Below are 16,925 nucleotides of genomic sequence, written 5' to 3'. Positions count from 1 at the left end.
CCAAACCACGTCACAATGCGAAAGACCCCTCTCATATTTTTATCACATCGAAAAACAAAATTCTTTGAATGGTTACCCGCAAAAAAAAATCTTTGAATGGCTAAAATGCCAAATATAGATTTTTTTTTTGCTAAAATGAATTGCTGTACGATGTACACTGCTTGTTTTACTTGGTCACGCACCAACCTAATCCAACTCGTTGGTAAGACAAACTGCATCTTTCAGTTCTGACAAAAACGATTCTCTTCTTGGCTTGTTGCCATGAAGCATACAACTCCATTATCGAGATTCCGAAATTGCCAGAAAAGAGCTTAGAAAACGTGAGATCGGGTGGCGTAGATTATAAGACTATAATAAACAAGTGAACAGTGACAAGTGGCACAAGAATAGTCCTCGCAAAAAAAAAAGTTGGCACAAGAATACAAGGCACTGGAAAACGTCAAGAAAGAAGCTGCTAGACGAGAATTTGCATCTTTTCAATTATGAGGTCGCTGCGGCTGAAATGAGCATCTAAAAGTTCTCCTTGTTTGGTCGACAGTTTGTCCGCTAAAGCTAAGCCTACCAATCAATTGTCATACAAAAGGGGGATTGCCAGCCCATTACACATGTACAGTCCCTTTTTGGCTCTTAAGTTTGGATCACCTGAAGCATGCGTTACCCTCACATTCCCAGCAGTCACATTTGTTAGAAAAAATGTAATACACGAGCAACATGAGAAGAGAATAGCCTTGAAAGAATCCACCCTTGAATTCTAATCCACGAGCGACATGAGAAGAGATAAACTTATAGCACCAAATTTTTCCTTTTTTTAGGTGCTAGATCACATTGGTGGTTTGAAACCGAGACAAATAAACCATCATCCTAATTGCAATATGCAGCATTGAACAATTGAGGCACGCCTCTTTCGGTCCTTCCACCTCTAGTCCGCCGCTACACGCATCGTGCAGTTGTAAAGATTTTCAAGGCAATCAAAGAACAGGGGAATTGTTCCTTTTTTTTGTGGGAATACTTTTTGTTTCTACTGGTGAGGGGCCTGTTTTCCTTTTTTAGAGGAGTATATGTGGAGCTAGTACTACTCGAGTAGGCTAGTAGCCTCAACAATACTAGACCAAGCAAAACCCCAAAACCCCGGTCAAAATCCCAGCCACCTATGCTTGCTGCCCCCGATCTGGGTCCCACCAAAAGCCAAAGACCAAAAGGCCACCCCTTGGCCCTCGCTTTTAAAAACCACACGAATCCAAGCGCGAGTCCACCGCCTCCCCCTTCCCGTTCATCCTCCGCTCAATCCGGTTTGATCCCCCCACACCCCGGCGTGCTCTGCTGTGTCTGTGCCTGTGCCTGTGCGCCCCCCGCCCCCCCCCCCCCCCGGTGCGCCCGAGAGGCGGGGCGAGCGGTAGCCGAAGGAGGCGAAGCACTCCCTCCTCGTCGTCGCGTTGCTCGTCGTCTCGTTGCTCGTCTATAACTACTCCCCCCTCCGCTCCGCGTCCATCCACCCCTCGCCCTATCCTGTTCGCCCCGCCCCGTCCTCTCCACACGATCCCCTCCGTTGTCGGCATCCGCGGGCGCGGGCGGGGCCGCGGCCACCACATCCACCGCCTCCCGCTCGCGCTATATCACACCGCCGCGCCCGACGCGCGGTGTGCGTTCGCCGATCGGTTTTTAGTTTAGGCGCAGGAGGAGGAGGAGGAGGGGTGGGTTGGTGTGTGCTACGTAGCGCCGTGCGGGCGGGGGACGCGCCGCCAGACCGGATCGCGCTCCGCGTCGCCGCCCACAGTCAAGGGCCAGGGCGACGAGGGCCATGGCCACGCTCCCGCGCGCGGCGCCGACCACGGCCGCCGCGCTCCTCCCGCTGCCCCGCGCCGCGCCTACGCTCCTGCTCGCGGGGAGGGCCGCCGCCGCGCGGCGCTCCAGGCTGCGGGCGCGGGGGGCGCCCGCGGGCGCGAGGCCGAGCTGGGTCGTCGCCTCCTCCGCGCGCGCCGTGCTCGGCGGCGTCGCCCGACGGGAGGCTCCGCCCGCGCCGCAGAAGCCCACGCAGCAGGTACGGATGGATATATGTGCTTGATCGGGATTGGGTTATTGGTCTCGTGACTCTCGTCGTTACTCGCGACGTGTGTTCGATGTACCAGGAGCGCGTGTTTTGGGGGTTTTGTGGGTTCTGGATTGTTCATTTGGAATAGTTGTAAATCATCGAAAATTGCATGTTTCGATGGATCACGATTTTTTTGGTCCTGCGTTTGGAATAGTTGTACCATCGCCGATTGTGCTGGGCGATTGGGGTGAAACAGGAACAGTAGCGCAGGCAGTTGACCGGTGCAATTTGTTTTGCCCGTATCCTGATTGCCGCATTTGATAAGGTTATGTGTTGAAGCAGTGGTTGCTTGCAACCGCAAGTTTTTTATTTCGTTGGTGATCGTCATGCACCACAGCTTGTCGCTTTTGATCTGTTCCTTTCATGGACTTTTTTTTTATAAACATAAACATAGTATAGTATAACAAGCAAACAAAGCATACCAAATGCAGGGTATTAATAAGCAATCGAGTGTTATTGGAAGATAGGTGACAGCTGCGGTGGTAGGTACTAATCACGATCAAGTTTCCAGGAGTGTCAGTGCATCACATTGTGTAAAGCATTAGTAGAATATTTGTAATAGTGTATACTGATTCGCCCTGCCCCTTCTGGAATGTGTTTGAGTAGGCTGCAACAACTAGGACATTGTAAATCAAGCACTGTATTTAATGCTGGTTAACATCAGGAATTCCTTTTCCTTTACCAGGCTGCAGATTTGAATGATATCTTATCTGAACGTGGAGCTTGTGGTGTTGGGTTTGTCGCGAACTTGAAAAATGTCCCTTCGTTCAACATTGTTCGCGATGCACTTACAGCTCTTGGGTGCATGGAGCACCGTGGTGGTTGTGGAGCAGACAATGACTCTGGTGATGGGGCAGGATTGATGAGTGGCATTCCATGGGACCTGTTTGATGACTGGGCCAACAAGCAAGGACTTGCCCCCTTTGACAGAAAAAGTACTGGTGTAGGCATGGTCTTCCTTCCACAAGATGAGAAGTCCATGGAAGAAGCCAAAGCTGGTAATGCCCTGATGCTTTACCACAATATGCTGCTCACACAGGGGACCATTTTTTCTTATCTCCAATTTGGGACATTTCTATGTTTATTTGGACCAGAGATTACTACCAGGCATCCCCTGTACTGTTGTGGAATTTTCATGCTGCCATCCTTTCCATGCTCACAAAATGTTGGGTCTTAAAATTCGAGGCCTTTTGTTGGAATGTAGTTTCTCTGGCACACTATTTACCCTTGATACAGGGAAGCATGTGAGTTCAACAACTAAGCATGCAAATAGTTTAGTTTGTGTTTCTAGTGTGCTAGTTTGCCTAGCTTCATAGGAGTGGTTTCCATGCCAATGCTTTCTACCTTTCCTTTGGAAATTCTGTCCTTATTCTTAGTAGTACTGCTTACCATAGTTGCTATTGTTTCTGTTCTCCATGATCTAAAAGTGGCACCTTATCATGTTACAGCAACTGAAAAGGTTTTCACGGATGAAGGCCTTGAGGTTCTTGGCTGGAGACCTGTTCCTTCTAATGTATCTGTGGTAGGCCGTTATGCAAAAGAAACCATGCCTAATATACAACAAATATTTGTGAAAGTTGCAAAGGAAGATAATCCTGATGACATAGAGAGAGAACTATACATCTGCCGGAAGCTGATAGAGCGGGCTTCAAAATCTTCCAGCTGGGGAGATGAGCTTTATTTCTGCTCTTTGTCAAGCAGAACAATTGTCTACAAAGGAATGCTTCGATCTGAGGTTCTTGGGCAATTCTATTTGGACCTTCAGAATGAACTGTATAAATCTCCTTTCGCCATTTATCATCGAAGATATAGTACAAATACAAGTCCTAGATGGCCTCTTGCTCAACCTATGAGGTTACTTGGACACAACGGAGAGATTAACACAATACAGGTTTGCTTTAACATCCTCAAATAGGACCTTTTTGTTTGCCATATCTTGTTTTTAGTTCCGTCCTATGTTGCCCACAATTTTTTTATATTGACTTTAAATGGTACCTCCTGCATTATTCATTGTCTTCTGTTTTCCTTGCAGGGAAACTTGAACTGGATGCGATCAAGAGAAGCCACACTACAGTCTCCAGTATGGCGAGACCGTGAGAATGAAATTCGCCCATTTGGTGACCCTAAAGCATCTGATTCAGCTAACCTTGACAGTACTGCTGAAGTAAGACACAGTATCACACTCCTTTCACTGAATTATATTACAAAGCCTGCATCCCACTCAGAGAAGCCTGCGTGCATTTTTCTTTTCCATTCCACTTCACCTGGAATTTGCTGCTGTTATTGTTAAGTAATCACATCCTTTCTTGCATCAGTTACTGCTAAGAAGTGGTAGAAGTCCTGCTGAAGCTCTTATGATTCTCGTCCCTGAAGCGTACAAGAACCATCCAACATTATCGATAAAATACCCTGAGGTATCTTTAAGGGCATGCATGAAGTCCCTTTCATGTTAACCTGTGCCAGGAATTATGTCCAATTGATTTGTGTTTTTATATAGGTAACTGACTTTTATGACTACTACAAAGGACAAATGGAGGCTTGGGATGGACCTGCTTTACTCCTGTTTAGGTAAGATCATTTGTATGCCATATGGGACTGTCCCTTATTATTTTCTTTTGTTATTTGAGTATCTGTCGTGGAGCAATATTTTTGTTATCCACTTTGGCTGAAACATTGTTGTGTTATAGCAGATTACTTCTGTGCAGCTCAAAGCAGGGAATGAAAATATAGAATAAATGGGTATTCAATTGTGAAGTGAGATCAGGATTGATATGGTTATGTGCTGTAGTTACAGGTGGCATTGAGTAGTATCTTTTTTATTTTTTGGATTAGTAGTAGTATCTTCTTTTAGAAGGTATTTTGAATGTAGCTGTCGAAACCTTCTAGGCCATGCTAGGACAGTGAAGTTCCCCGTAGTAGACAAGAAATAATAGTAGATAACACAAGAATTGTCAAAGGGGGAAAACCATGAAAGCCATCTTTGAACTGATATATAAAGTGTTGAAGTTCCTTAGAATAAGAACTTTATAGATTATAACGTTACTTTTTTCCTTTATGTGCTACCTTTCGAACTGAATTATGGCCTGCGACAGAGTGGTGGTGCTTATAGTTGTTTTTGTATTTTTTTTTTGTTCAGTGATGGAAGGACAGTAGGAGCAACTCTTGATAGGAATGGCCTCCGTCCAGCACGCTATTGGAGAACATCAGATGACTTTGTTTATGTTGCATCTGAGGTTGGTCCTAGCTATTTCTTTCTTCTGTACAAAATTATACGTTCAGCAACAATGTTATCAGAGAGAATTGTGTTGTATGTAATAAAGTATCCATTTTGAAATCCTTGAATTGGAGCATTTGGTTTATCTGCTAGTAATTCATTGCAGATATACTGACACCCTTCAATACCAAATCGCAGAGTTCAGATGTCACAAGCTAAACTAAATGTAACACTAAGTAAGTATTGTGTCTCAGCCAGCTAGGCTAGGTGTGACTAGGTGAAAACTATGAACTTAGTGATTTATTCCTATTTGAATGTAATGTGACGTGTGCTTGGTGTCAAACTTGAAAGATCTTGCATGTCTTTGCTCTTGCCTTTTTGGCTAAAGTTTGCGTTGCATCCTAGATAATTAGCATCGGCTGAGTTTGATTTAATGTATCAACTACCATTCAAGTTAGACATTTCCACTTGGATGGTGCAAAGGATTATTAAATTTCGATGTATAAAAACATTTAGTGGACTAACTTCTCAGCTCACTCTCTTGGATCCGTAAGTTTGTAGAGAAATGCACAGTTATTCAGTTGTAGTAGGGAATAATGCAGTAACAGGATGATTTTTGTTTTAAAAAAATGATTTCTTAAATAAGCTGCTTTGCAGGTCACACATTTTGCACATCTCCTGAGCAGTTGAAATTGATATGATTTGTGTTGTAACTATGACATGAAAGTATGGCGATAGTTGATAAATTGAATTTTGATCACCTTCTCAAGTGTTACGTGAAGTCTCAAAAGTTTCATATTGGGTTCGCACTGATGACTAGTTTTGTCAATGATGACATACAGGTTGGTGTTATACCGATGGACGAGTCGAAGGTAGTAATGAAAGGAAGACTAGGCCCTGGAATGATGATTACTGTTGACCTACAGACTGGGCATGTTAGTGTAGAAACAAAGAATCTCTAACCTTTATTCCCTTTGACTGCGGCAGACTTTTCTATGTAGATTTTAAACCTCATGAATCATCCAGGTTCTTGAAAACACAGAAGTGAAGAAAAGTGTAGCTTCAGCAAATCCCTATGGAGCTTGGTTGCAAGAACGCACACGCTCAATAAAGCCTGTCAACTTCCTCCCATCAACCGTCATGGACAATGAGACTGTTATGAGACATCAACAGTAAGAATTCATCAACATTTGTTCCTTTGATCCTGGCACCCCTTAAATTCTTTTCTTCTACTTGTCCGAGTTGTGGTTTAGTGTTTATGATATTTCAGAAGGTACATCCATAACATTGTTTGTGAGCTTGGAATGCCATTGCGTTATGTCCAGTAAAATATTGCCACTTATTTAGTTGATTTCAAGTTTTTAACATGTTAGTCTTGTGTACTACTGCCTTCGTTCTACAATATTTGTCCATAGCACACCATGTGCATAGACAAGGAAATACTTGTTTCAAGAAGGAAACAATACGAAATGGCCATCCATACTTCAATTAAATGCCACAATTCGACATGTTTTCTTCTATGGAACTTAATTAGGGGTAGTGAGTTGAAATACCGCAATAATTACACCCGTGATGTCCTCAGTGAACAAACATTGTGGAACGAAGGGAGTAGCTATAATATTTTTAGATTAGAAGTTGCACAACAGACAATTACCAATGGTTGTAACAGTTAGAAACATTACATGGTTACTCTAGCTGAATGTTTAATTTATACATATTGCTTTTCCCTAGGGCATTTGGCTATTCGAGTGAAGATGTGCAATTGGTGATTGAATCTATGGCTTCACAAGGAAAGGAACCAACATTTTGTATGGGCGATGACATTCCGTTAGCTGTATTGTCACAAAAGCCCCACTTGTTGTATGATTATTTCAAGCAGCGGTTTGCACAGGTTAGTAAATCCTTAAGAGATTTTATGGTAGTTAATTAGCTGAGCCCTTTCGAGTCTAAATTAACTGCTATATTCATTGAAATTCGTATCCTGATGTGCTGAAGTAAACGCCTTCCCTGCTTCATTGTGGCAATGGAATTATTAAATGACGGTAACCTTTTCAACTATAGCATGGTTGGTACCTGGGAAATCATTTTTTCGCCATGCACAACAAACTGAAATTTGATAGTCACAACATAAAATATATGATAAATTCTAGTCCATCTTAAAATTTGGCCTGCTGTATTGTGAAATTTAATATTCGACACCAAAAATTTGACATAAAGTAAATCGAGCTGCATGCTCTTTTGTTGGTATGGTAGCCTTGTAGGGAAAAAATAGTGATCTATTAACTTTTATTTACATTTCATCGAGCATCAGGTTTTTTAACTTTTACTTGGTCACAGTGATGGCATTTTTCAATGGAATTTGGTCTCCTCATTACAAAAAGTTGCTATCAAGATCAATGTCCTCTCAGTTTGTGCTTGTAATAGACATGATTTTCTTTCTCATTTCTAGGTTACAAATCCTGCAATTGATCCACTAAGAGAAGGCTTAGTTATGTCTCTTGAAGTTAATATTGGTAAAAGAGGCAACATCTTGGAGGTTGGCCCTGAAAATGCTGACCAGGTAAGTTTAATTAGTTTCAAATTAAGTGTATGACTTGACATTTATTATGTTTTTTGGTAACATCAAAGCGCTGCCATTGACTTTTTTAGGTTGCTCTATCAAGCCCTGTGCTGAATGAAGGTGAACTAGAAACACTTCTGAAAGACCCAAAACTGAAGCCGAGAGTACTCTCAACGTACTTTGATATTCGTAAAGGTCTAGATGGCTCCCTTGATAGTGCAATCAAGGCTCTTTGTGAAGAAGCTGATGCTGCTGTGCGGAGTGGTTGTCAACTTCTTGTGCTTTCTGATCGTTCTGAAGCACCTGTGAGTACAATTTTTTCTTCTTTAAATTATTGGGTATATAAGGCCTTTTCTTCTGCATTTTTTACATATTCAAAATATTTTTCAAGTAGTTTTTCATATCTTTATTCTTAAAATGTACCTGCAATCTAAATGCATTTATGTTTTGCATTCTTTTCTCGTTCACTTGTCTTATATGCATTGCAGCAGTTTATATTCACTGTTATAGTAGTAAACCATAAAATATGGAACAAAAAAAAATGCAATCTTACTATCCACAGATGCGCGTTAATTTTGTGCATTTAACCATAGAAATGACATTTAACAGCTATAGTATCACATATAGCTGTGTCATATCACAATTTACTTGCATACAGATAACTAAGGAAGCTAATAGCGTATGGCTATGCAACAATATGAGTTGCCTACATTTATTAATACTTATGGATGCTGTTCTCAAGTGGGCACATATCAGACTAACTAGTCTTATTACAAACACTGAACACACACCCTGTTCACCTTAAATTGGCCCTTAGCTAATTTGGAATAACCATTAAAAGATTCAACCTCCTCTTTAAATAATTTATTGCATCTTGTCAAAATTGGCATGCTATGATTTTCCCTGTCAAAACTAGCATTAGCTTTACTGTTATGTGTGATGCAAATCTAGAGATGCTTGAATGCTTCATAGTGCTAGGTAATTCACTTAAAATGTTTCATTTACTATAAAAATATGAAGCTTTCCTTTTGATTATGCGTGATGCAAATCTAGAGATGCTTGAATGCTTCATAGTGCTAGGTAATTCACTTAAAATGTTTTTTGCACACTACCTATGATCTATTCATGTTTTTGCAACAGTGCCACTTGAATGACAGATTGCCCCTTTTTTATTCTTTCCACACTACCTATTATTGGATGATGTAGGAACCAACCCGGCCTGCTATACCAATACTTCTAGCTGTTGGTGCCATCCACCAGCATTTGATTCAGAATGGCCTTCGTATGTCTGCTTCTATTGTTGCTGATACTGCTCAGTGTTTCAGCACACATCACTTTTCATGTCTAATCGGATATGGTGCCAGGTAAGAGTTTGTTGCTAACAATATATTTCTATCAACAATATCTACTCCTTTCGTCCATAAGTGTAAAGCCCATTTTGTCTTGCATGTAGGTTAAGAAGACTTTCAACTGACTATATTACCTCTAATTATTTGCCTCTAAAGTCTATACACAAAGCATGCATGTAACCAATGCAAGTAGGAGTATAAATTAATTGGGTGTATATAGGGAACAACATATTTTGCATTGGAATATGGAATAAGTGTTACATTTGTGGACAAGACTATTAAAAGCATTCCTTATATTTGCGAGCGGATGGAGGAGTTCACCGCTTATATTTGCAGTTTGCTTAACTTGACATCCTCATCGTGCATAAAAGCATGTGCACATCCCCAATATGAACGTATGAAGGGGATTGAAAGTTGTCATGATCCTTCACATGCACCACTCTGCATGCATGCCATGCTATCAAGGGAGCTTCCTATCATGTGTGTAAAACGTGGTACTATGATTTGAACTATGGTAGGAGTTACTCCCATGACTATCGCTAGACCATGACTTCAAATCCTAAATCGTAGGACACATAGTCAAAGACCATGACCTATCTGAACGATTCTACTATTGGATATGACCAAATATTAAGGAAATTACCGATAGAAAATGTCTGATTTGGGAGTTGGACCCTGTGAAAGCTGGAAATTCACCAGTTTCACCAAATGTGTTTTTGGACTTTCATCAACTTAAATCAGAACAAAATACTATATTTTCTTAGTTTTCACTTGAACGGGCATACTTAGATTGTAGTATCCATCTGCATGTTTCCTCATGAATTGTATGGTGTTGAAGTAACCATTTTATTTGTGTATTTATTAACTTCACTAATGCTTATTCTTCTACTGTGCATCAGTGCTGTGTGTCCTTATCTGGCACTAGAAACATGCCGGCAATGGAGGCTGAGCAACAAAACTGTTAATTTGATGCGGAATGGGAAGATGCCCACGGTGACCATTGAGCAGGCTCAAAGAAACTTTATCAAGGTATGTTTTTTTCTAGCTAGTGACTTGTTTGTCGAATGTTGTCCTTTCGCCCCTGATTGTCTGAACATGGCTGAATCCAGTATGAGCTTGCTACGTTTGAGCCCTTAGGTCCATGAGTTCATATTCCCATGCTAAGTCCCCGTTATCATTCTCTGATTATTTTATGAGTTATCTCGATTTTGCCTGTTCTAGTTAACCCTTAAAGAATGAGATCTAAATATTTCATTCACTCCAACGGCACCTTTTATTAACGTGTTCAGTTGATGCACTTTCTAGGCTGTAAAATCTGGCCTGCTCAAGATACTTTCAAAAATGGGTATCTCACTGCTCTCAAGGTTTGTCTATCTTTCCCATCCAATTAACAGAGCTATATTGTCAATATTGTGAAGTGTGAACTGCCACTGCAATTGTTTGACCCATATCCATTGTTTGTATAGCTATTGTGGAGCTCAGATTTTTGAAATTTATGGTCTTGGTCAAGAAGTGGTCGATCTTGCCTTCTGTGGAAGTGTATCCAAAATTGGAGGGCTCACACTTGATGAGGTAAGCTATATACAATCTTTCAGAATGCTGCATCAAGTACTTTCGGCACTGTAAAAAGTATGGAATTCTGATCTGTACATTTTTCACTTTTTCTTTTTTATTGTTCTGGCATACTGTTTAGAATTTTTTTAAAAAATATTTTCTTGTAGTCCATTTACATTTATCTTGTTTTTTTGTTACTTTACTTACTGACCCTTGTATCCTTGTAAAGCTGGGTAGAGAAACCTTATCATTCTGGGTGAAGGCATTCTCAGAAGATACAGCGAAGAGACTAGAAAACTTTGGATTCATCCAATCCAGACCTGGAGGTAGTATCTATCCTTAGGAAACATGCTATTTTTTTGTTTGGGATGCATGTATTTCTGGCATTTTTATAATATTATATATTTTGGTGTGGCATTATATGCTATAATGCATACTATGGAATCCCTAGTCTGTGATCCACAGTTTCCTTCATCTTTCCTAAAGATTTATCAAATACTTGGGTCTTCATGAATCCTCCTGTCATGTAGCATGATAATCGTAAGCTGTCCTCAATCACATCCATTTTACATCAAAGGTCATACCTGTAGTAAATGCCTAGAATAGACTGGACTGCATAGCTATATGCCATCTTCGCCTAGATTTAATGCCATCTTCTATCTTTCCCAAAACACACCCTCCTTTTGTTGCTGCATGAGGTAATTGTTTTTCCCTAGTACTGATTATGATGTGTTATCCTTTCTGGATAGGGGAATACCATGCAAATAATCCTGAGATGTCAAAGTTGCTGCACAAAGCAATCCGTGAAAAACGTGATAATGCATACACTGTCTATCAACAACACCTTGCAAGCCGTCCTGTCAATGTAAGTGGTGATCCTTCTGGTTGCCAACCCATTGCTTCGCATTGCCACCACAGACTCATGGTATCTTTTACGATGTAGGTTCTTCGAGACCTTCTTGAGTTGAAGAGTGATCGGGCACCTATTCCTATTGGCAAAGTTGAGCCTGCAACCTCCATTGTTGAACGTTTTTGTACAGGTGGAATGTCCCTAGGAGCCATTTCAAGAGAAACACATGAAGCTATTGCTATTGCCATGAATAGAATAGGCGGCAAATCTAACTCAGGAGAAGGTGGTGAGGTGGGTCAGATAGCTTTTCTTTACAACATGCCAGACTTCTCAAGCGGAAATTGCGACATAGAGTCGCTTATGGACTTATCATATTGCAGGACCCAATCCGTTGGAATCCTCTCACAGATGTGGTAGATGGGTATTCTCCAACACTTCCTCATCTTAAAGGTCTTCAGAATGGTGACACCGCCACAAGTGCAATCAAGCAGGTCTAACATTGGAGTTCATTTCATTTCTCCCTGTTTTGCATTTTATTGGTGCTGTCTGCTTTATCATGTAATTAGTTATTGCAAATATTAGCATGCGAATATCTGCGTTGGGAGAGCATGCACTGTTGGATATGTGCATTTTCCCAAACATGCGGCGGAACTAACCTTCTGCAATAGAAAAGCAGTTACTAGTTTCCAGAGAAGGTATCCTGTCATCTGGAGATCTATCTTGATGTTTCTGAACTCTAGGGATATGTAGGGGTTGCTGGACCAGATGTTAGTGAGACACTAAGTGGTAGTTCGCGAAACACAACTTCACAGTAGCGTATATCTATTTTTATGTTATAGATAAGGTATCATGTGTCTAGCAGAAAGTTTGACAAGACGGTTTAAGTAATTCATTTATTCTGTAGAACCTAGCAACGCTGAGTTGCCAATGTCTTTCTTTTCTTTTTGTTCCTAATTACAGCAGGAGCCTTATGATTTCTTTCTAGCGAATTAAAATATTTGGGTTAGTTTTTAATTATCATGTCCTTCTACAGGTTGCATCTGGGCGTTTTGGAGTTACACCTACATTTTTAGTAAATGCTCAGCAAATTGAGATAAAGATCGCGCAAGGTGCGAAGCCTGGTGAAGGTGGTCAACTTCCTGGGAAAAAAGTCAGCGCATACATTGCTCGTCTAAGGAATTCCAAACCTGGAGTTCCTCTTATATCCCCACCTCCACACCATGACATCTATTCCATTGAGGATCTTGCACAGTTAATTTATGACCTCCATCAGGTTTGTCTTCTGCCACTATTGGTAGAATTTCAATTAGTAATGTTGGTACTATAGGAGAAATGCCACAATTTCAAAATGCTAGTTTTCTGTGGTGAGTGGCAACTCACAAGCATTGGATTTGTATTTGTATATATATTGGTGCTGCATCAACTGTTTATGCTGTTAAGTTTATGGTTTCTTGTTCTTGGTGTTGGAATATAAGTGAATTGCCCACCTCTCCCCATCAGCTTAAGCTTTTGGGTTGAACTGGTCGGTGCATGCAACTCAATATGGTATCAAAGCCAGAGGTCTCGAGTTCGAATCCTGGTTAGCGCAATTAAATAAAATAATTGTTGCTTGCTCCTATTCCACGTTTGAGGCCTAAGGGAGCCTCCACGTGAGGGGGAGTGTTGGAATATAAGTGAATTGCCCACCTCTCCCCATCAGCTTAAGCTTTTGGGTTGAACTGGTCGGTGCATGCAACTCAATACTTGGTACTAATGAACATGTGCAATAAATATCTGGCTCAACAGATCAATCCTAAAGCCAAGGTGTCAGTAAAGCTTGTAGCTGAAGCTGGGATTGGAACTGTAGCTTCTGGAGTTTCAAAGGGAAATGCAGACATAATCCAGGTTAGTTAAGTTTCTTTTTAAATAATTCATTGACTTAACTTGCGCTTTCATCATGCAAGAACATTCAAATTAAGTGTCTGCGATACATCTTTATAGCTAAACTTCAACAAGGTTCTATATGTTGTGCTGACCCTTTTGAAACAAATTCTACTGTGAGCTCTTATTCAATCTGCCGCACGAGTTGTCCCAAAGCGTAGTGTAATTGGGTGAATCAGAGATTTACTGTATACTTATTTTGTTGTCTAAATAACTTTTCTATTACTCAGATATCAGGTCATGATGGTGGTACTGGAGCTAGCCCAATCAGCTCAATCAAACACGCTGGTGGTCCATGGGAACTTGGTCTTACAGAAACAAATCAGGTTTCCTAGATTTAATTGTTGGTTGAAATCAGTTTTTTCTATCAAAATATTTTCTGTTTTCTAATATTAGTTAGCTTTCTCCAGACACTCATACAAAATGGATTGAGAGAGAGGGTGGTACTTAGGGTGGATGGTGGATTCAGGAGTGGTCAAGATGTTCTTATGGCTGCTGCCATGGGCGCTGATGAATATGGCTTTGGTTCTGTAGCTATGATTGCTACTGGATGTGTCATGGCACGCATTTGCCACACAAATAATTGCCCAGTTGGAGTTGCTAGTCAGGTAGTAGGAACACAAGTTATTTTGTCTTCCTCTTATTGGACTACCTCTTATATTTCATTCATACCCTTTCAGAGAGAAGAGCTTCGTGCCAGGTTTCCTGGTGTTCCTGGTGATCTTGTTAACTACTTCCTCTTTGTTGCAGAGGAGGTATGTCATGATTCTCATTAACAATGCTGTTTTGTGTTAACCTTGTTCTTCAATTGATTTATGCAATGCCTGAGTATTTATTTTTGAGATAATTGCAACTTATATATTAAATGGTTAATTTGCTTAGGTACGAGCTGCGTTAGCCCAGTTGGGTTATGAGAAGCTGGATGACATCATCGGGCGAACAGATTTGCTTAAGCCAAAACATGTCTCTTTGGTGAAAACACAGCACATTGATCTTGGATACCTCTTATCTGTATGTTGTTGACAGACATTATTATTTGAGCCTAGAAATATTGGCATCTTTTCTATATGCTTTCTAAATTAACCAATGGTTTGTGCATCAGAATGCTGGATTGCCCGAATGGAGCAGCTCTAAGATTAGGAGTCAAGACGTCCACACTAATGGCCATGTTCTTGACGAGACGATCCTTGCAGACCCCGAGGTAATGTTTTTTGATAAGCTCTCTTAGTTATGGACTACTGGTTCAATAGAGCTGATTTGCCAACATTACAATTACAATCAAAGTAATACTTGACTCGTTATTCTGTCCTCTTGGAACTAGAACTGCTGTATTTATGAACTATGCACAGCCTTACTTGTCTATAATGAAGTGCAACAGTCGCTAGAACCCAGGTCTTATCTGCATGATGAAGGTTATTTATATTACCTAATTTTCAGATAGCTGATGCGATTGAGAATGAGAAAGAGGTTTCCAAGACATTTCAAATTTTTAATGTTGATAGAGCTGTATGTGGACGAGTAGCTGGTGTGATTGCAAAGAAGTATGGAGATACAGGCTTTGCAGGACAGCTCAACATCACGTATGTTCCATACGTTTCATTTTGCATTTATTTTAATCTTATTTTTAAATTGTGAAAAGGTAGGAATTTAACAAAAAAAATTATTTCAGGTTTAATGGAAGTGCAGGACAGTCCTTTGGTTGTTTCCTGACTCCTGGGATGAAGGTCCGGCTAGTTGGAGAGGCCAATGACTATGTTGGGAAGGTACTAAATATTCAAATTCAACCCTTGAAAATCTTGCCCAATCAGCTGTATGAAACTTGAAAGCCCTATGATATTTTTCAGGGTATGGCTGGTGGAGAACTGGTGGTGGTTCCTGTAGATAAAACAGGATTTGTTCCTGAGGATGCTACGATAGTTGGAAACACTTGTTTGTATGGAGCTACTGGCGGTCAAGTATTTGTGAGAGGCAAGGCAGGAGAAAGATTTGCAGTTAGGAACTCTCTAGGCCAAGCAGTGGTTGAGGGCACTGGAGATCATTGCTGCGAGTACATGACTGGTGGCTGTGTAGTTGTACTTGGCAAGTAAGTACAACCTACAGAGTTCTCTTTTGGAAATTGCCTCCTTTTCCATAGATCCTTAGACATGTGTTTATTAATCTACAGGGTTGGGAGGAATGTTGCAGCTGGAATGACTGGTGGCCTTGCCTACATTCTCGATGAGGATGATACACTTGTCCCAAAGGTTTGCAAGCTTCGAGTTTTTAATTTACTTACTGCGTAGCATGTCATTGGGGCTTGGGCTGTTTAATTATGGCCTCGTGTTTCTGTTTCTTGGCATGTTTGCCATTGGTTCTATACCAACTGGTGTGATTGCTATGAAAATTCATGACAGAAGCACAGGAAGTGATATCTAAAGAATTATTCCTCTGCATAAGTATTTAGTTCTCAATGCTGATAGCATATAACTTGCAACTGTTTTAACAGGTTAACAAGGAAATAGTCAAGATGCAGAGAGTGAACGCTCCAGCTGGGCAGATGCAGCTGAAGGGCTTGATTGAGGCTTATGTTGTAAGTGAACTGCTTTCGTTTACAAAAAGACAGTGTTGCAAGTTGTGTATCGAATGCTGCCAGTGCCTAATTTTGCTAATTTTTTACATTTTGAAGGAAAAAACGGGCAGTGAGAAAGGGGCCACAATTTTGAGGGAATGGGAGGCCTATTTGCCTCTCTTCTGGCAACTGGTACCGCCCAGTGAAGAAGACTCACCTGAGGCTTGTGCAGAGTTCGAGAGAGTGCTCGCCAGGCAAGCAACCACCCAACTGTCTGCGAAGTGATCAAATCAGACATCTGGAAGGTGTTATCTCTCTGACACTCCTTGCAAAGTGATCTTCCTCTGACTGCATCAACAAAGACGTAACCGGCATATGTGAAGCAATGAAGTGCTTTTCGATAAAAGAAGCAATGAAGTGCTGCCTCGAAGACAGCAATTTTGTGGAGGCTCAGCCAAGGTCATCTTTTGGAGTTGAGCTGGCAGAACCGTCGAGGGTTCTTTTCGACGCGCTTCTTGCACCCTAGGTAACCCCTGTAAATTGATTTGCTGACACTAGGTTGCAAAGGCCTTCTTTGAACTGCTGCATTCCTGTACATGATTCTTGGCTCTCGTCCTGTGTAAATTATGTTTTGGTTAGCTCGTAAATTTATTATACGCGTCGAATGGAGGCATGCAACAGTACAGTACATAATAAATTGTACGGTCAAGTTGGATTTCAAATCTTGTTTCATGAACGAACAAACTGTTGCTTGTGGCTTCATGCCCAAGGTGTGATCGTTGTAAAGACTGGAATCAAATGTTTCTTTTCCAGAGGCTGGAATCCAACGGATTTTTTCATA

The 16,925-nt window shown here is 41.1% G+C and overlaps 1 protein-coding gene across 3 annotated transcripts; it reads left to right on the top strand.

The window, feature by feature from the left end:
* The first annotated feature begins 1,259 nt into the window (after positions 1-1,259).
* On the top strand, positions 1,260-16,896 carry LOC120694741 (ferredoxin-dependent glutamate synthase, chloroplastic-like). Of its 3 annotated transcripts, none has more exons than XM_039977965.1 (33): positions 1,260-2,038; positions 2,775-3,087; positions 3,538-3,980; positions 4,122-4,253; positions 4,405-4,503; positions 4,587-4,657; positions 5,226-5,322; positions 6,146-6,238; positions 6,330-6,475; positions 7,035-7,194; positions 7,753-7,863; positions 7,953-8,168; positions 9,070-9,227; positions 10,112-10,241; positions 10,518-10,576; positions 10,679-10,784; positions 10,996-11,092; positions 11,516-11,631; positions 11,710-11,907; positions 11,997-12,107; positions 12,650-12,889; positions 13,402-13,500; positions 13,767-13,862; positions 13,947-14,144; positions 14,217-14,291; positions 14,419-14,547; positions 14,639-14,737; positions 14,974-15,116; positions 15,206-15,299; positions 15,381-15,619; positions 15,701-15,779; positions 16,022-16,105; positions 16,202-16,896. In XM_039977965.1, the coding sequence occupies exons 1-33, from the start codon at positions 1,799-1,801 to the stop codon at positions 16,367-16,369; spliced, it is 4,839 nt and encodes a 1,612-aa protein (XP_039833899.1). In that variant the 5' UTR covers positions 1,260-1,798; the 3' UTR covers positions 16,370-16,896. The 3 variants fall into 3 exon arrangements, with proteins under 3 accessions (XP_039833899.1, XP_039833897.1, XP_039833898.1); XM_039977964.1 differs by having other exon boundaries at positions 1,445-2,038; positions 11,710-11,916; XM_039977963.1 differs by having other exon boundaries at positions 1,443-2,038; positions 13,947-14,291.
* Positions 16,897-16,925: the final 29 nt, after the last annotated feature.

This window comes from Panicum virgatum, chromosome 2K (assembly GCF_016808335.1).
Source record: "Panicum virgatum strain AP13 chromosome 2K, P.virgatum_v5, whole genome shotgun sequence".
Lineage (NCBI taxonomy): Eukaryota > Viridiplantae > Streptophyta > Magnoliopsida > Poales > Poaceae > Panicum > Panicum virgatum.
Note: the sequence above shows the minus strand (reverse complement) of the source record. Positions and strands in the feature narration are given on the sequence as shown.